General features: G+C 41.7%; 2 protein-coding genes across 2 annotated transcripts in view; one reads left to right on the top strand and one right to left on the bottom strand.

Annotated features, from left to right (window-relative positions):
* Cd96 (CD96 molecule) overlaps positions 1–20535 on the top strand; it is a 101102-nt gene that overhangs the window by 49430 nt on the left and 31137 nt on the right. The window contains exons 6-8 of the mRNA XM_059277434.1: positions 2181–2236; positions 14301–14391; positions 17257–17445. Of these exons, the coding sequence (XP_059133417.1) occupies positions 2181–2236; positions 14301–14391; positions 17257–17445 (336 nt within the window). The remainder of the gene's footprint in view (positions 1–2180; positions 2237–14300; positions 14392–17256; positions 17446–20535) is intronic.
* Zbed2 (zinc finger BED-type containing 2) lies at positions 8320–8836 on the bottom strand. The gene is given in 3 exon segments (XM_059277435.1): positions 8320–8612; positions 8615–8710; positions 8713–8836. Coding segments are annotated over 3 exon segments (513 nt in total).

Below are 20535 nucleotides of genomic sequence, written 5' to 3' on the forward strand. Positions count from 1 at the left end.
TCACTGCCTGGTTTTTAACTCTGCAGAGCAGGGAGCGGAGGCAGCCTGCACCTGTGCGTTTCCCACCAACTCGCTCCTGAGGCTTTCCTTGCTCTCCCCTACTCAGAACCTGAACAGTTGACCCTTTCAAGCTCGTAGACTGCCTCTCTCAACTCTCCTGGGACTTTTAAGTTCTTGCAGGACCTTCATTCTGCTTGTACTTGTTTCTGGTAAGAGTTCAGAAATACTGTTTCGTCAGTCAGCTTCTGTGTCTTGGTTTGGATTGGAGGGAAGGAGGCATTTAAACAAGACTGTGACTTAAATTATTTTATTTGAGATGGGGCCCCAGTGCTGAGAGGTGGAAGTGGACAGGGGCTCCCACCCCTAGCCTAGAAGCCATCTGCCCCTGACATCTGTTTGCAAGGGGAAAATCCGTGTTCTCCAATGGAGTCTCACTGGTTATATTAACTGCACTTAATGGCAGTCCTCCAGGTCCAGCAGTAGATGCCAAGACAACATGAGCTCAGTGGTATCTTGGAAGGCTTTTTTTGGGGCTTTTTTTTTTTTTTTTTTTTTTTGGTCTTACTGATCTTTTGCTTGTATATTACAGCTTCTGATTTTGTGCTTTTGTGGCCATGTATGTAAGTGGGTTTTTTTTTTTAATTCTGGTTATTTGCTTTTTCCATCTGATTATATTCTGAAGAGAGAGAAAGGAAAAAAAAAAACCTGTGGAGTGCGGTTGGTAGGATCTGGGAGAAGTTGAAGGAGGAGAAACATGACCAAAATACATTGGATGAAAAAAAAATTTCTTCAGTCAAAAAGTGAAACTTTAAAAGTATCCCCCAAATAAATTATATGCGACACTAAAGATATTGATAATAATAATTTATCTGAGAGGTCATCCTGGAAAACAGAGCAGGGGTGGGAAAGTGAGTCTAGGAGGGGGTGGAAGATAATGAATGCACATGGCCAAACCAGCTGCTTCTCCAAGCTTAGAGGCCAGTCTTCCCGAGAGCTCTGAACTACGGCACAGAATACACATCAGGGACTGGTGAGGGGTTCAGTGGTTAAAGGGGCTTGCACACAAACTCAGATAAATTAGAAGTTGCAATGCACCAGTAACAGTATTTCATTTTTTTGAGCCCCAGAATGCAAGGTGGAAAGAGCGGTTCAATCTCCCAAATGTAGTCCATTGATCTTTTATAGGCATGGTATGGCACTCAGGAGCTAGCACTCACACACATCACACACACACACACACACACACACACACACACACACACACACACACCAATTCATAAATATACAAACAAACAAATATTAAATGAATCCCATTAAAATAAAAAAGCACACACATCTGATGTCCCGAAGGAAGAGCAAGGAAGCCCAGGTATTTACCCACAGACTTCCATCTGTTATATTATCTCCTTCCAGCTTCGCTCATATTCTCAGTGAATCAGGGAGGTCCTGAGGATGCTGAGCAGCAGCCATCAGTGAATAGATATCCATGCTAAAGCGGGCCCCTAAACCACTTGGGACAGAGAATCTCAGACCATCCTTCCATCCTCAGCTTCAAGTGCAGAGCACTGGAGGTGAAGGCTTTGAGGCACTTTCAATTTCATGTGACAACAAAACCTTCTCCTGATGTTTGTCAGCACCAAGCAAGCCTAACAAGTATCAAGTGTTTTCCTGATTCCCTTCAAGGTCCTGTAACTGATCCATTTCCTTGGCCTTTGGATGTTTAGGATCTCCCTTGTTTCTCCCCACTCCACCCCTCCCCTACTCTACCCCACCACAGTCCCGTTTTCACTGTATTATCCCTAGCACCACATCACACCTTCCAAAGCCTCTGCTCCAAGACTGGGTTAGGAATGCTTTTTCTTTGAATGCACTCCATACTGTTATTAGTGCATTGCAACTTCTAATTTGTCTGTATTAACTGTGACAATGCAAGTTCTCTGAAGACAACGCATGTAATTTCTCTACCTTTGTTTCTTGGACATCTACTACACTGCTGAGCAACCCATCAGTGTTTATTAAGTAGTTGCAAATGAATAATGAATCTCATAAACCACAAACACACACCTAAATGTAAATAACACACACACACACACACACACACACACACACACACACACACACACAAATGGGCAAGTAGAATAGAATCCAATGCCACTAACTATGTTTTATTTACCTTTAAGCTAAGCCAGAAATCCTCATGATTGTGGAAAACACCACTAAGGATGTCTTAGGAGAGGTGAGTCACATCAAATTTACACATCTTTTACCTTTAAACATCTATAATATTATATGCCAAGCCTGGCCGAGTTGCCAGGAACATTCCCTCAGAAGACCTTATTCCTTGGTCCTTAGCCAGTTTACTGCTGCTGTGAAGGAAGGCAAGCTGGGATGATTCTGGAAACAGAATAGAAATCCTTGCTTTGACTTACTGCTCTCAGAAGGTCTGAGCTGCATCCTTAGGTCTCACTTTCCTGGGCTGTGGGGGTATTTCAATTGTTGAAATGCCTGTGTGATAAAAACTGAGGGAAAGTGGGACAGAAAGCACTGTGAATCCCGGTAGAATAAAGAGTTCTGCTCAGCTACGCTGAATTTGTTGTTCTCTTGAGCTGGCGTTCCCATTGCTGTGAGGGAAGAGAAATGGTACCCTCCTGCCCTCCTCCCAAACCCAGCTATTTCCCTGGCAACAAGAGGAAGGGCAAGAGAAAAGGGAAAGTAGAACAGGATGCTCCGAGTTCACATCTTTCAGAACAGTTCTCAGCCTCCAGTCATTGGATCTGAACACACTTCCTGACTGACTGTGTGTGGCCTATCCAATCATAATATCAGCTTGTTATGGTTTTAATAATGAAATTAATGTATGAGTAGTTCTTAAAAGAGTGTGTGGTATGTGGCAAGTGGTTAATAAATCTTACTGCTGTTATCCTTGCTAGTCCTGTTTTTTGTTTAGTTTGGTTTGGTTTTTCAATACACATCTTCTCTGTGTAACCCTGGCTGTTCTGGAACTCACTTTGTAAACCAGGCTGGCCTTGAACTGCCTCAGCCCCAGTACTGGGATTAAACTGTGTGCCACCACGCCCTTGCAACACCATTACCTGTTTTAATTCTCTGTCTTGTGGCCTGTGATTTCACTTAAGCTTCTCAAAATTCCAGGTAAAATAAATATTCTCATGCATTTCCTGTTATATGGTATGCACAAACTATATTTAGCGGCTTCTCACCCCACAAATATTATGATTATTTGATCCTGCTGGATATCAGTCATTTAATTCCATAGCTGCACATAAATCATGGCTCAAATTCTGTGGGGGTGATTCTGGATGATCCTATTATAATTTTTAACATAATAAAGACAGATTTAGTCATTTATCTTCTGTTCCGATTAAGTCTCAAGTGCATCAGTACACTTCATTCATTTTAGTGGTTTAAATACAACAGATAATCCAACAATACTGCTTTCAATGGATGTATGCTCTTCTTCTTCTTAGAACTTCTTGCAGAATCTCGGTGCCATTGTTTCTGATTCAGATGACCTCAGTGCAGATATAAAACAATAAAATCAGATCCAAGAATCCCAGCTGAAAATTTATTTTAAAAAAAAGGAGAACTTGGCTTTCCATTCCACAAGTCATAAAATTTCCTCTTCGGTACCCATGCATGCCTACATGCTGACTGGGGAAACAAAGGGACATGCATCATTCCCTGAGAAATCAGTGAATATTCATCTCTCTCCACTTCCATGTAACCATGGCTGGCCTGGAGATGCTTGAAAAATCTTGACAACCTTATGAATCCTTCACTCTAATATTCTTAGATATGTGTCTTCGATAACTCGCTAACTCTCCGGAGCATCTTAACATACTCATTTTGTTTTGCTTTCAACCATCCTCTCCAGTAGAGCAGCTGTTATTTTATACATGAGACATGAAAGCCAGGAAGCCCTGCACATTTGGCTGAGTAACTCACAAGGAACTGAGCTGGAGTGCATGCAGGGATACACCCAGGGAGGTTGGGGTAGTGAGAAGAAAGCACCTTGGTCAGAGAGCACACATACTTGAAGTATGATCCAACTATTAACTAGTTATATAGCCACATCAAGTAGTTAACCACTATGAGCCTCAGAGGGGTAATCTCTGAAACTTTGGGCTAATAAATGTTTCATAAGATTCTTAGGAGATTTCAATTTATATACAGTTCCAGAGTCTGTGGCACACAGTAGGTATCTCAGGCATGTTTTTCCCTACTCACTTATTAGTTTCACTTGGTTTTACCCATCTCTTCCTCTGCTTGTGCCTTCATGTATCTGTGATCAATTCCAGGAAACAAAATGAGATAAAAAAAAAAAAAGGGAAAACTAGGACATGTAGAAACTGGTGGAATTGGATTGGACTTCTCCATCTATTAACTTGAAAAACTGGAACCTTCTTTATCTTTCTTACATGGAAGAGGGCAATGAATGATACCAACATCATAACGGTGATGGAATGATCAAAAGAGAGACTCTTTGCAAAGTGCCTGCCACCAAGTAGCCACAGGTGTTCAATTATGTTAATTCCCTACCCCCTAATTCCCCAGAAAGGAACTGAGTCAGTGTCCATCTACTGGAGGCCTGAGTTTAGCAGCTCTCGGTGTGAGATTATGCTGGGGACTCGGTCCGTTAGGAGCTGTGATTTAGTGTTGTTAGTTAAACCTACAAAGCTTGTGACTAATGTATCTTTTCTGTACCACAAACAAGACCCAGCATTACACTAACAGTGATGCCTCTCAGAATTGGATATACTATCGATGTCCACAGAGAATATTCAACCTGTGCATATCATGATCTTATGTATTCCTGAGGACAGGACTTTATCAGGCTGCCACACAGCCTACAGACTCACTCCTGCAGCTGAGAGAGGTGGATTTAGTCGAAATTTTGGGGTCCCTCTATGTGCAGATTTTTGCATTAAAGTACAGGATGCCTGGACAAACAATCCCATAGTCCACAGCGGCTAAGAGAGTAAAGCAAGAGACATGTGTGGAGTCCCCAGAGTTTATTGAGCAGTTTGAGCTTTCAAAAGCCACGCTGTCTCCTTTCTGCTTGTAGGTTTCGTTTTAATCTGGTGATCACCATGGGTCCTGTCCTTGTCATTCCACTCTCTTATTGTTTTAATAGAATATAGAAAAAGAATGTCTAAAGCAAATGACCAAACACAAAACTCGGGAAGCAAACACAGCTTAAGGCTATGGTATCTAGAGAGGAAGAGGATCTACATTAATGAGATCCATGGAAAACATACCACAACCCTCAAAATAAAATGAACATGACTTTAGCAGAACTCTGGTAACCTTTTGCAGATTTCAATTTCTTGTGTTTATTTAGTTTGAGTTTTGCAAAGCTTGAACCTTTATGCGTTCCTCAATTTTTCTTAAGTCTCATGCATGTGGCTTATTCATGTATTTGTTTTTAAGAGATCGGTGTGACAACCTCTTTCTGTGACACAAAATAGCTCTGGCTCCAAGTGTCTGGGCACTTCCTGTGGTCATCATCTTCTCTGTTGAATGTAGCCTTCAGCCCAGACAGACAGACACAGCCCTGGAAGTGGGGCTTCACCTTGTAGGGAAACTGTATGGGAAGGAAAGTTGCAATTTTTCAAGAGAAAACAAAAGAGTATTTCAGGGCCATGGTGTAGCCTGAGTTTCCTCAGGCCTGGTGTTTAGACTTCTGTTTGTTCCACAGATAGCTCACTGAGAAAGCAGGTCTCACTATCATCACTGGCTGATCAGTCAGCAAGAGTGAGCCATGTGAGGCCTTTTAAACCAAGGTCTCCATCGCTTTCATGAAGGTTGAGCTAGAACACCTGCTCATCAGGAAGACTAGGAGTCACCGTCTTCCTCTCCTTTTGTCTGTACTCTGCTCTGCTGGTGTTAGCCATTTTCTCGTTACTCTAAATAAAATACCTGACAGAAGGAGCTTAAAAGAGGACTGTACCCTCATTTCAGAGGGGGATACAGTCATTTTCACAGAGAACCCTGGCTGCAGGAGTGGGATGTGGCTGGCCACACTGTGTCCACAGTGAGAAAGATGAATGTTGGGACTCAGTTTGTCCCCCTTCCCCATCTCTCTTGGGTCTCAAATAAGCCAAGCTGGCCTCAACCCTACTACTATATAGCCAAGGATGATCTTAAACTGGCCATCCTCCTGCCTCCACCTCCAGAGTGTAGGGATTATAGATGTGAGCTCAGCTCCATTCACTCTTTTTATTCAATCTGGACCTTAGTCCATATAGTGTCATCCACATTCAGGACATGTCTTCCTTCTTCAATTAAACCTCTTTGGAAATATCCTCCTAGATACAGCCAAGGTATGTTTTCTATGAGGTTCTGAGTCCTTCCAAGTTGACAACGAGGATTCACCAACTCGTTAAAAGGGGGAAAGGAGGAAAAGGCGCTGAAGGATCCATCTTAAGTAACAGACAGCCTCGGCACAGAGACCACAGTCACATTCAGTTTGATTTTATTCTTTCCCTAAGTTAGTATTTTAGACATAGCCTCAGCAACCCAGAAAATTTTTTGCTCCATATGGACTATTAGAGCCTTTTTCTTTTTCTGTTCCAAAGCATCTCTGAACATTTAAAGATGAGCCTTTTAATAAAATATCAGAGAACATGGATGGCCATGCAGCTCGTATTTTAGAGGTGCAACGAAAATCTAAAACCGACTTCGCAAATGAATGTCTGGTTTCTGGGCATAAAACAAAGTCAACTCGTTAAAACTGTGCCTTTGGGATCTGGGAAAATGTCCTCTTTCCTTTAGTCACCCTGGCGAGCATGGTCTCTTTTCTTTATCCATCATGAAAATTTCCCACAGCCCCATCTTTCTTCCCTCCCTTCCCACTTCTCTCCAGCACTTTTTCCGTGTAATTTCCTCTCTCCCCTTCATTTCTCCTTACACTGTCTCCCTTCTTGGTCTCTCTGAGTTTCACTTGGCTCTCAGTTACCCTCTCTGACTCCCTGATAGCTTAATGTGGAGTTAGATTAAATTTTTAAATATTTGTGAGAAAATTATAGTGTTTTCATTCTTTAATTTTTTTTATTTTAATTACTATTTGTGTGTGTGTGCTGTATGTGTGTGTTGTATGTGTGTGTGTTGTGTGTGTGTGTTGTATGTGTGTGTGTGTGTGTGCTGTATGTGTGTGTTGTATGTGTGTGTTGTGTGTGTGTGTGTTGTGTGTGTGTGTGTGTTGTGTGTGTGTGTGTTGTGTGTGTGTGTGTTGTGTGTGTGTGTGTGTGTTGTGTGTGTGTGTGTTGTGTGTGTGTGTGTTGTGTGTGTGTGTGTGTGTGTTGTGTGTGTGTGTGTGTGTTGTGTGTGTGTGTGTGCTGTATGTGTGTGTTGTATGTGTGTGTGTGTGTGTGTATGTGTGTGGTGTGTGTGTGTATGTGTGTGTGTTGTATGTGTGAGTGTGTGTGTGTGTGTTGTATGTGTGTGTGTTGTGTGTGTGTGTGTGTGTGTGTGTGTGTGTGTTGTATGTGTGAGTGCAGGCCCACAGTACCGTGGTGCACTTGTGGAGAGCAGAGGATATCTTTCAGGAGCTGGCTCACCGCTTCCCCAGTGGGTTTTAGGCATGGCACTTGGGCCATCAGGTTTCTCCAGCAGGTGCTTTTAACACATGACCCATATTGCCAGCACACATTTTTTTTTTATTCTAAATATTTAAACCCAATGAGATGAGAAGTATTTTATTTTCTCTATCCTAATTATGCATTAATTGGTTTTAGTTAGATTGTCAAAAAAAAAAAAACTCACAAGATGCAGACAGGTTATACAGATTTAATGTAAGAATAAAAGAAAGTGTTACGGCCAGAAGAGAAAGAGATTTGTTGCGAAAGTCCAGACAGCTCAGATAGAAGGCTGTCGGTCTTTCTGTCACTGGACACACAGAATAACCTTGGTATCCTGCCTCAGATCACCATCAGCATGCTTGCAAACGCAGCTGCCCTGAGCCTCTGAGGGCGAACAGGTCAGATAGGCGCATTCCATTCAAATCTCTGCCTCCCCTGAAACCAAGTGCTGGAGATGCTGACCCACATAGTCTAGCCAGAAACAACTCACAGACACGTGCAACAAAGTAATCCGTGTGTCCCATTAGCCCATCTTGAACTTCTAACCAAGGGTCAGCAAACCCTGTAGATAAGCATTTACTCTGCTCACACCTGGAAAGATCGACTCACATGTTTGCTCGTGTTTTTTTAAAGCACCCCATGTGCTATTTTGTTTCATATTTGCGCAAGAACCAACATGATGAAAGCCAGTGTTTTCAGAATGCATGCCCACAGGCAGAGTTCAAACAGATTGGAAGGGATGTGCCGCTGCAGGCAGGTCTTCTTCTGGCTTCAGGCATACCACCTTCTCAGCTCTCACCTTCCACTTCATCTCCAGGATGGCCCCTCCCACCTCCTCCTCAAGTACTCCCTCCCTCCCTTCCACAGTCTCCTCCCACCACTCTACTGGCCTCTCCATCCTCATCCTTTCCTTTTCCCTCTGACTGGTCCACAAAGCTAGGGCATCTACCTGCTCCAGGACCTTTCCCCAGTCACCCTTGATGCCTATAGGGAGCCAGGGACATGGTCTGGGTGCTGCCTGGTGGGGCTGTGGCCGCTCTTCTCCAACTCCTCTCTGTTTGTGCTTTCCAGATGCTTCCATGGGATAGTGGTGCCCATGTTGACCCCAGGCCATGACTCACCTGTCAGATATCTAAGTGACAGGTAGCATATTATTTGGGATTGGGCCCAGTACCAGCAGGGGCCAAGTGGAAATACTCCTAGGCCTTAGAAAATCAGGTGCCCTTGTTCTGGGGCATTGACCTTACTTACCTTCTCTTTCATCTCTGAAAATTCTTTTGGCAACATCCTAGTTCTAACCTTCTTCATGCTCTTCTGGCCTCATCATGCCTCTGCTTCCACACTGTCTTCAAAGTGTGCCTAGATGTGTGTAAAATGTTTTAGTCGAACAACAAGGTTGATGGATGATTAGGAAGGGACTGGGGATCCACAATAATGTTCTAGCTGGCCACACATGCTGAAGTGAAGTTTTCAATTTCTGCTTTACTGGAACACTGGGGTGAGTCAGGTCCTAGCAAAATAGCCAACTCACTCATTTGTTCTGTTTGCCAGATACTTACTGGTCTCCCCTCAACAAACGTATTTCCAGTAACAAAGACATTCCTTGCCCAACAAATACTGATCTCTTGGGCAGACCCAGTGTTCTTAGACCACCCACTACAACAAGCACACTTAAATATTGGAAGATCCAGACTTCCCCTTGATTTTCCCCCTCTTGGCTGCTTCCTGTCTCCATGCAGCTTGACAGCTGACTGCATTTTAGAGGCAGGAAGAACAGCCTCCACTCCATGCTGTTCAGGGTGCTCACAGTAGGGCCTCACGGGTGAAGGGAACACAGACAGGTTTTGGTGGGAGGGAGACCTTTGCTTCCCAGGAGTTGCTCAGTGTGCTGTCTAAGCGCTGAAAAGTCTCTCAAGATCTATGTAAGAAACTTCTCAGTCTACGTTTGACCTTCAGAGGTCCCTCAGAGGTTGAGATTCTAAGGAATCTCAGGAGCAGACTTAGCTGTTTTAAGCAGGAGGGTCGGCATGCCAGGAGGACAAGAAAGTGGACAAGTCCTACAGACTAGGCTTACCTGGTAGTCTTCTGCCAGCAGCTTACCACACCTCTCCTTTCCTGGCACAATGGCCTGCAAAGCCAACAGCCAACCAAACTTTCCCCAAGCACTTAACAACAGGTGTTTTACTTATTTGCATCATTTCAAATGCAGATAAATAAGCGGGAAATTATATTGCTTCCTAACAACAATCTCATTTCTCTCTCCTTCCTTGAGTCGTTTTGTAAATGAGTGAGAAATGTATTCATCCAGCTTGCAGGCCTGAAAGTTTGGTCGGGAAATCCTCTTCTCTCAATGCCCCTCCACCCAGCCACAGCAAACACTCACAGGCAGGGAAAGTTCTGAACTTGTTTCTGATCTCTCTGGTGCTTGATGAGCATGCCTCTTCACACTCTGGGTGATGATTAATTCATATCTGAGCTCAGGAGGAGGATACTTCTGGGTTGAGGTCCCTTTCTCTTCCAGGAGGACTTTGTGTGCTGGTGAGGTGTTTTGGAATACTCAAACTCAAATGTAAACCTAATGTCTACCTCCTCCACCACCGGGAAAAGCTGTTCTTTGGGAACTAGCTATGCAGAAAACAGAAGATGGAGTACCTGTAGGTGCCTTAGTTGTTTTTCCTCCTGCATGGGTATCCAGCCTCTCAAGTAAAGAACAATGTAAGACAAAGTGGGCGGGATGGAATACAGCCTCCCCAAATGTGAAGACCCCTGTGATTTCAAGTATCTTCCCAATTGTCAGTTCATTAAGTTTTATATTTAGCTAAAATCTATGGCTGCTATGAATGTGCTCAGCAGAAAAGCCAAAGAACTCACAGGAAGGAGGATACTAAGTGAAAGAAAACTGAAAATTCAAAGAACGATGGGTAGTTAAGATATGGATTTTGGAGCACTTTTATTGCATTATGTAACTAGAGTCCAGAAAGCTGAAATGCTCTTGGCTTGTATTCTCAGAAAGATAATCACCACTTCTGGAAAATATATACTCACATTTGTATTTAAATTGGGGAAGCAAAACCTACCAAGAGGAGACAGGAACATTTTTAAAGACAATGTCCACAGGAAGAAAAAGCTTATAGCATAGAAGAGAAGAGAGAAATGTCATAGTGCAAATTACATAGAGACTAAACATTACATTTCCAACTTAGGGTGGGGAGGGGTAGAGGAAAGACGTCAGATGAGATTAAGAATTGTTTTTGAAAACTTGGGAAACTTTTCTTTTGAATTCCTTTTCTGTTATTGGAGTTTTGGGGTAAAAAAGCACCAACCCTGGGAATCCCAATGGACTAAGCTCGATGCCTATCCCAGCACCACCATTTAAAGAGGGGTACTGGTAAGAGATAGATGATATAGCCAACATAGGCACACTGGGAAGAGCCCCAGGTACATCTTTAGAGTACTGATCACAGGGAGAGCTGAGGTAGGAGGTGAGGGCGCTAATAATGCAGCAGTTTTGATCCCAGTGTGCTAAGGTTGACTCTTCAGCTCTGAGTCTTGCAAGGGGGTCTCGAAATGTCCCATCCCTGTGATTAAGTGAAGGGAATAATTTGGTTCCCGTGAGATGTTGACTCTTCTTACAGGGCACGCCCTACCATCATTAGAATCATCCTCTTTGGGGGCTACTCTGTCCTGCAAGGCTCAATGATCCTCAATCCTTGTCAAATAGATGCTTATCAACCAGCACTGTCTCCTGGAATCCACGGCAGCTACAGGAGACAGTGACTCAGAAGGGAAAAGTTAGATGTAAAAATACATAGAGGGGCAAAAGAACCAGGCCTGTGATCAGCGCCTTTCTTTACTTCTAGATTAAAACCCTTGATTTTTTCAAAATTATCCTAAAAAGTAAAAATATCTATTGCGAAAGCTGCTGTCTCAATGCAGGTTTGGTAACTAAGGATAATTCAGCATTTCATCTGTACATAAAGAATTCTTATTTAGCCTGTAGACTCGCCTCTCACAAAAGACAATATTAGTGAAGCCAGGAAAAAGATTTATTTTATAAGCCAGCTAAGTTCCTTTGAACTGTAAGCCCAGCTACAAAAAATATGAGCAGTCACATGTATTATACATGTATACATATGTACATGTACAGTCATAGATACAGTCAGGGCTATATTCTTTTCTCTGGTCTGTCAGTCTCAGCTTGCTCTGTCCATAAAAAAAAAAAATCATCTTTGGGAGCATTTACACTACAATACATATTTACTCCGTTTTTCTTTCAGATTTAACATCCTCTTCTTACTCATTTAAACCAGGTCCCAAATGAAGACAACATTGCTTCCTCAGCAACACCATATGTGTCTGATATTTCCCGAAGCATCTGAACTAAGATTGAACTACTATACCCTCTAGCATTTCAGTTTTAGAGATCAGAGGCATTTTAGACTAAGACCCATATTCTTGAACCAAATATTGTAAAACAGTCTGGAGGTGGGTCTCGCCTTTAGGTTCCTGCCTTAAGTGACTTCCATGGCTTTGCTCTAAGATGGACTGCAATCTGTAAGATGATTTAAACCCTCCATCAAGTTGGGTTTCTGTCAGTGTTTTATCACAGGAAACCAAAAACAAACAATACTGAAAATCTGAATCATTTCAAATGTCAAATCATTCAGCTGCTCTTGGAGTTCGCAAAGATTTCTTCAGCAGAACTGCTCCTTGTCCCTGGTGGTATATCACCACCACCATCCCTCGGTAGCTGGCTGATAGTAGAGGAAGTGAGTCATGAGAAGTTCCGCAGCCCCAGATGCAACACCATGTGTAACCACTTGGTTGTCAGCATTTCATCTCTTACGTCTCTCTACTCAATCCTGGACCAACAGAGCATAAAAATCACTCTTTCACATCTTGTTAGACTAAATAAACTGAATTCTTTTTTTTTTTCTTATTTAATAAGATTATATATTCTAGGGGACCTAGTTTTACTTTTGATTTTTTTTTTAAGAAAGGAGAGAAAAATGGGACTTTTTGAAATTGCTGGATACCAAACCCAGAGCACTCTGCATATTTTGCAAGCACTCTACCATTGAGATATATCCTCCGCCCCATAATTTCCTAAATTCTACAACCCTGTCACATGTACGTATCCATATTGTCTGAAAAATAAGACAAATGTTAAAAGAGTAGAAATGCTGAGAGCTACGGTTTTTGCCACCTGTTATCCTAGACACAATAGTGAGCCCTTTGGAAGTCTCCCTCTATCCCCTCCCAACCCCCCCCCCCCAGTTAACTGCAGTGCACTGAGGGTCAGGAAACTGCACATAAGGAGGATTCTACCAAAAAAAAAATGTTTTCGGGTAGCCTTGAGTTTAAAGTCACAGCTTTATAGGTTTGACTTATTAGAGAGTAATTAGTTAGTGGATTGGCACACCAGTATTACATTCGGTTCACTGTTCTTTACCAGTTAACTACTGTTAGATTCAACAAGTGTGGGAAACATTTAGATACCTAGAACAAGGACCAGGCATATCCAAAATTCACACATTGGTAGTAAGAAAATAGATAGTAAGAAATGGAATTATAATTTTAGAGAGCATCAGATAAGGTAATGAGAACTAAAAAACATTATGGGATGTGCTCACCATGCTATGGATCAAAATCTGCATTTTCCAAAGAATGAAAGGTGTTGAAAATAAGATCTAACTAAACTCTGCTTTTATAACATAGTTATCTGTCTTAATTACTTTTCTATTGCTGTGAAGAGACACCATGGACAAGGAAACATGAAGTAACACACTTAACTGGGGGCTTGTTTACAGTTTTAGGGGGTGGGCCCAGGACCATCATGGTGGGGAGCATGGCAGGAGGCAGCCAGGCATGACACTGGAGAAGTAGCTGAGAGGTTAAATCTTATCCACAGGCAGCAGAAAGAGCAAGCCCGAGCCTGATGTGGGCCTTTGAAACCTCAGAGCTCACCCCCATCAACACACCTCATCCAACAAGGCCACACCTCCTAATCCTTCCTAAACAGTTCCACCAACTGGAGACCAAACATTCAAATATATGAGGCTATGGGAGCCATTCTCATTCAAACCACTATGCTACCCATCCTTCCATGTGTTGCTTATTTCAAAACAAAATGTTTTACCAAGAGATCTGTTACCATTAATTGCTTCTAATTCCTTTATCCACATGAAACCCTAATTTTTCCTATTTGTCACCTATCAATAGGAAGTAGGCACCGTCTACGATAGAAAATTAAGACCAAAACAAAAAAAGATTATGAAAAATTTAAGCCCCCAAATGATATGTTAACTTAAAATCACTTCTATGACCACCACTACAGATGGTCTTTCATATTATTTTGGAAACAAAAACTAATGTCTCAGTCCCCTTTGACTTTTAATCTAGCCACATTCTTCTCTGGCTCTGAAGCTCCTTCCTTTTACTCTATGATTTCCTCCCATTTAGTGCCATCTTAGTAATAGTTCCATTTCTCAGAACCCATAAACCTCATGCAACATTAGGATAGTCTTATATTCCTAAATTGGTCTAGGGTTCTAGCCACTATTTTGCCAAGGCCCCTGTGTGGTCTTGCACAGTGAAAGGTAGGCAAAGTCATTTTTTGGTAAGTTATCTCATATACATAGAGACAGAGGCAGCAAGGATTTCTTCCAAATTTGCAAATAATCCTCTTTCTGTCTATTGTAGAGAGTATTTACCTGCCTACTGAAGAATGTGTTCCCCAAAGCAAATATCACCTGGTTAATAGATGAAAGTTTTCTTCAAGGCAACGAAGAAGGTGAGGAAGCAAAGTCATGGGAAGGGGTTTGGCAACACCAAGCATTAGAAAGCCTTGGTGCCCACACAGGGATCGCCCAACGACAGAGAAATGGAATGAGATCTACATGAACAGCCTGGACAGGAGTGGGGGTAGTGAAGGGCGAGGGTCGAGGGAAAGAGAGCTTGGGTGAGTGGGAGATCCCAGCTGGATCAAAAACAGAGAGGGAGAACAAGGAATAGGAGACCATGGTAAATGAAGACCACATGAGAATAGGAAGAAACAAAGTGCTAGAGAGGCCCACAGAAATCCACAAAGATACCCCCACAACAGACTGCTGGCAATGGTCGAGCGACAATCCGAACTGACCTACTCTGGTGATGGGATGGCCAAACACCCTAATTGTCGTGCTAGAAACCTCATCCAACTACTGATGGACCTGGAGGCAGAGATCCATGACTAGGCCCCAGGTGGATCTCTGGGAGTCCAATTAGCGAGAATGAGGAGGGTTTATATGAGAGAGAATTGTTGAGACCAAGGTCGGATAAAGCACAGAGACAAATAGCCAAACAAACGGAAACACATGAAATATGAACCAATGGCTGAGGGGTCACCAACTGGATCAGGCCCTCTGAGTGGGTGAGACAGTTGATTGGCCTGATCTGTTTGGGAGGCATCCAGGCAGTGGGACCGGGTCCTGTGCTCATTGCATGAGTTGGCTGTTTGAAACCTGGGGCCTATGCAGGGTCCCTTGGCTCAGCATGGGAGGAGGGGACTGGACCTACCTGGACTGAGTCCACCAGGTTGATCTCAGTCTGTGGGGAAGGCTTTGCCCTGGAGGAGATTGGAATGGGGGGCGGGCTGGGGGGAAGGTGAGGGGGGCGGGAGGGGGGAGAACAAGGGAATCTGTGGCTGATATGTAGAACTGAATTGTATTGCAAAATAAAAATTAAAAAAAAAAAAAAAAAAAAAAAAGAAAGCCTTGGTGCCCATGTTGACCTTGGCATTTAAAAGTAATTCTTTCTCTAAGAAAAAACATCATCTTACCTACAAGGTGTCACTTTCTGATACTGAATCTGATTCTTCAAGAGGGTAGGAGGTGACATTTTCCAAAATAGAAGTGGTACAGTTGATTTTTTCAGACCATATGCACCATTTAATTGGTGTGAGTGAAAGCAAACATCCTTTATGAGGACAAAAACATCCAAATAAACATGTGGTTAATAATGATATCTCTGATTTTGTTGCATTACTATCTGTTCTATCTTGTTATTTTAATATATTACATTCCATTTTCTCAGCACCACTGCTTTAAAGCAATTGATGATAATTTTCATTTTCTCTTGTAACTATTTGGGGCAGGACTTGGGGGGGGGTGCAGGAGGGATGGAAATAAAGGATTCCTTCACAAGGAACAAGTTTACTGGGATGGTTAAGTTCCTGGGGCAGGAGTACACCCTGAGACAATGTCAGTACAAAGTAGTATTTCTCAGAGGTGGTAACCATGGCAGCAGCATTGCCAGAATAAGCTCAGGCATCTGTGCCTGGACAACACTTTGAACAATAGCTGAGTCACAAAGCTCTTGCTCAATTTCTTCTTTTAATTTCTAAAATTAACAGCTTCTGCTGGTAGATGATTTTATAGGTCTCTTGATGATTATTTACTGGTTAATAAGTTCACTTGAAAGCTGTTCACTCCAACAACACCACAACATAATTCTGGAATTATATGTTAAATAACAACAACAACAATAATAATAATAATAATAATAATAAGTATATTTTCCTGTTTAGTAAACACTGTTAAATAAAACATCCAGATTGGACATGCCCATTACGTTCTCACACAAGAGGCCAGGCAGTGTGATCAGAATTCCACCAGCATACAACGGTATTTCGCTAATACTTTCCTAAATAGTAACTTCAGAATTAGCAGGAAGGACCTTTCATGGGAGCCAGGCATGTTGGCACAGGCCTGCAATCCTTGTATTTGGGAAGTACAGGAAGGGGCATTGAGAGCTGAAGGTCATGCTTGGCTGCCTAATGACTTTGAGGCCAGCCAGAGATACACCAGATCTGGTCTCAAAAGAAACAAAGAACCTTTAACATCAAGACTCTGTGAGAGTTCAGAATGATCTTGCCTGTGGGGACAGATTTTTTTTTTTTAGTAATTTATTGCTACAATGCATGCAATTTGGAAGTTATCCTAACAGTGACAGTTAAAAGATTCTAGAGAAGACTCAGAGGACCAAAACTGAAAACACTTACCAATATACAACTTATTTCAGGAAAAAGTTATGATATGGTATCAGAATTAGAATCACATCATCTACATTTATAGCAGAATGGTGGTGTTTTACATTCTGTTGATATAATTTTACTACATGATCAGAGTCTGGAGAAGAGTCTTCCCAAAGTTCAAGCCAATTCAAGTACAAATCACCAATTTCACCATCACTAAATGGCATTAATGAGTTGGAATAATCTACTCCAAGCCTTTAGACCCATAATCAGAAGCAAAACATATAATGAATGCGTATTACAGCCTGATTATGGATCAGTGCCACTCAGGAGCTGGAATAGTTGCCAGAGGTTAAGGCCAGCTTTGCTAGAACTGGCCCTTGCTTCTCAGAAGCTAAAGGCTAACTACTTGAGAGTCTACATTACTATAAATTAGTTGTGTGGTGCAGCATAAGTCTTTAGGCTCTACACAGATCGGGTGGGAGGATGATTTAAGCCATGAGTTAAAGGCCAGTCTGGGCAACAAAGGGAGACCCTCATCTCAAAACAAAGTAATACCAAATTTTATTAGGCCATGTCTCGGCATCCTCGTCTGGCTTATACAGAAAATGTCAGGGTCTAATCATGTTTTCATCCATCTTGCAGGAATATACATTACAAATGATGAGAAAAAGGTTAGAAGTGGATTTCGGGAACTGAAGTCAGTTTTAACAAGGACTCATGGTAATAGACCAGCCCAATCAAGAAACATGACCATTCGGTGCATGGCTTTTTCCCCGGGCCCCAGAAATGAAATGTGGAGTACTTCATCACAAGCCATCATGCTTTCTTTGGGTGAGTTACTTGTTGAGCAAAGCCAAATAAGGCGTAGCCAAGAGTGCCACCAACTTAGAACATGAGTAATTGGAAAAGATAGGATTTTTATTATATCCACATCAGTACAATACCAGAAAGCTCTCCACATAACCCCAAATTGCTAAATTTCAAAATATTAAATAATTTGTAAGCAGAATCTGAAAATAATTTCTCCAAATAAAAATCAAAAGTTATTCCTTTTTCTATAAAGATTTTCTAACAGTATTTTTTTATTGTGATAATAACTCTTTTTTTTTGTTTTTTGTTTTCTGTGATAATAACTCTTTTATTTTCTTTTTGTTTCTTTGTCCTTTTTTTCCAGACAGACTTTTCAGTCTGTTGTCCACAGTAGCCTGGAATTCAGCATCTAGTATAAGTTGGTCTCTAATCCTTGGCAATCTACTTACTTCAGCCTCCCAAGTGCTAGAATTAGCGTCATTAGTCACCACAAACCAGCCTAATCATAATGTTTAATCAACTAGCATTCTGGTTTACTTATCATCCAATGCAAACTAATAATAACACCTATGATTAATTTAAATCTAAACTATCTTGAAATTCCTGAGTCATGAACAGATTTAGGACTGGTGCATGACTCAGTACTTCTGCAAGCCTGATAGCCGAGTCCCAGCCTCAGACCCCATGCAGTGGGAAAAGGCGAGAGACTCTGGAAAGTTGTCCTCTGATCCTCATGTGTGTGCTACGACATATGCACTCAGGCACACACACACATAAATAAACAAACGCTCAAATGAATAAAGGAAAAAATGGAAATATTTCATTAGTCACACAGCATGCGTAATTTCACTGTTTAGACATGAGTAAACCTTGTAAGTAGTAATAGCTTCACTTCCCTGGTTTGAAGTACAGTATCTACATGGAGACTTTTATGACTAAAAAAAAATGATAAATTCACCCACTCCAGTTATTACAAAATTTGAATAACCAAATTTACTACCATGAATCATATAAAAATAACTGAGATTTTACTATACAAAATATGACAAGTGTCTCAGGAAATGTGGTGACAACAGAACGTCTATTTCAAAAAGGCTGTAAGGCTATCAAACGTGCTTATTTAGTAGTACTCGGACAAAACCAAACACGTTTGTGAATCATTCCTACAGCCCTATAGGACTATTAACCTCTTTAACTGTCATCCTATCTTCATGAAGTTCTCTATAATATATCCATAAAAACGTACTAATTTATACAGGAAGCCTGTTATACAGAACGGTTTGCATTACTGGATCTTTAGATGAAGGACCATATATCTTAGTACAAAGCCTTACCCACTACTCAGAAGCAGGTGCTATTCCTTGCTGACTCAGAGGCAGTGTCCCCCGTGACTCTACCTGTGTGCATATACTTAAATATGAAAAAGAGTCATTGTCAATTTTGAGTAGCTCATTCAGAAATTGGGATGGACTTAAATGAAAACAGCCTTACTCAGCCTCAGCCAACTCCCTGAAGAACGAGGACAGCTCTTTCCTAGAGGGTGACAATGGGAGGACTGCAGTCCGGAGACAATATGAGGTTTGTCATGTCTCATATAGATTTGCCAAAGCTCACCTTTGGCAGAATCTGAAGCCATGAACTTAAAGACTCTTTAAAACCTTCCATTCTTAAACAGAATATTCCCATGTGTCCCCCAAACCACCGTATTCTGATACCAAACCCATGCTTTGTTTCAAGATCAGAAAATCTTGAAAACTTTTAAGATAAAAAGGAATACTGATTTTCACACCCCAAACACACTATATTTCAAATTTTATAGGGAAGCTCATCTTCTTTTATAAGTTTAGACTCTGAACAAGTAGGTATATTTTAATCACCAAATGAACTCTTAGCCTTTACAATCAGATATTCAAGCTAGTAAATCTTGGAGTTTCCCAAAATCTATTTCCCAAAACTATGGTTCCCTTTCTAGCCCCATCCAAACACAAGTCATTATGTTCTTACATGCATAAGTGTGCTCATGCATTATTTGGGGGTATGGAGAAAGCCAAAAGAATATATATTCCTGTAGCTGAGCAAAGAGGAACACTAAGCATTTAAATGGAAGATTCTAGACAAATACTTCTTGTCTCATGACTTCCTACAATAAGCCAAGATTCATACTTGTGTCTGCTCCCAGGGATCTTGGAAGCATAGAGAATTTAATATGCACACAAATCCCCCAGAGATCTTGTTAAAATGCAGATTCTAATTCAAAAAGTCTGGAGCTCAGCTCTACATTTCTAACAAGACCCTGAGAGAAACCTCTCCCACTGGTCTGTGGGTTATAGTTTGAGAAGAGAGGGTCTCATACACCCTGGGATTGGCTCATTTCTTAGGTGGACCAGATAAGGACTACTACTTGTTCACAGGAAACCTCAGAACTAACTCAGCTGTTCTGATGGGCCAGATCCCTGGCTGCTGCTGTGGCTCTGAGAAGCTCCCCAGCCCACAACAGAGTGACTTCAGAAAGTAGAGTCTTCAGATGGGATGAAGATGCTTAGGGCCAGAAGCCCACCCCTTTCAACACTGAAGCAAAGGAAGGGACCTAAGTGTGCATGACACAACTCTACTTGGTTCTACACCTGAGTGTTGGGAAATCCCTCATCCCTGTTGAGCTGTAGCCATGTCTTAACAGCCCTGATTTTTATCATGACCAAAGCAGTGTGTCTACTTTTCAGTCCAATCTGAAGCTAGACAGATGCTTTATGAGCTCAGATTTCATGCTGAAATCTATGTGGGATATGGGCACGGGACGAAGGGCTCTTTTCAGTATGCAAATCTTGTAAAATCTCCAAAATGTACTGCAAGGCTGACCCCCTCAACTTCCAAAGATATTTGTTTATGAAATATAGCAGAATACTGCTCTAAAACAAAGACATCCATCAGTGAAAGTTCCTTACGTTATATAAATCTGGGACAGAACATAACCAATACCTTCAGTTCCAGGAATTGGCATTTCATCTATAAAGGGTGAGACAGTAAATATTTTAAGTTTTATGGATAATATTACCTTTGTCATAATTACTCAACTCAGAAGTACAGCACAAATGCTGCTATGGACAGCATGTA

The sequence above is a fragment of the Peromyscus eremicus genome, chromosome 12 (genome assembly GCF_949786415.1).
Source record: "Peromyscus eremicus chromosome 12, PerEre_H2_v1, whole genome shotgun sequence".
Lineage (NCBI taxonomy): Eukaryota > Metazoa > Chordata > Mammalia > Rodentia > Cricetidae > Peromyscus > Peromyscus eremicus.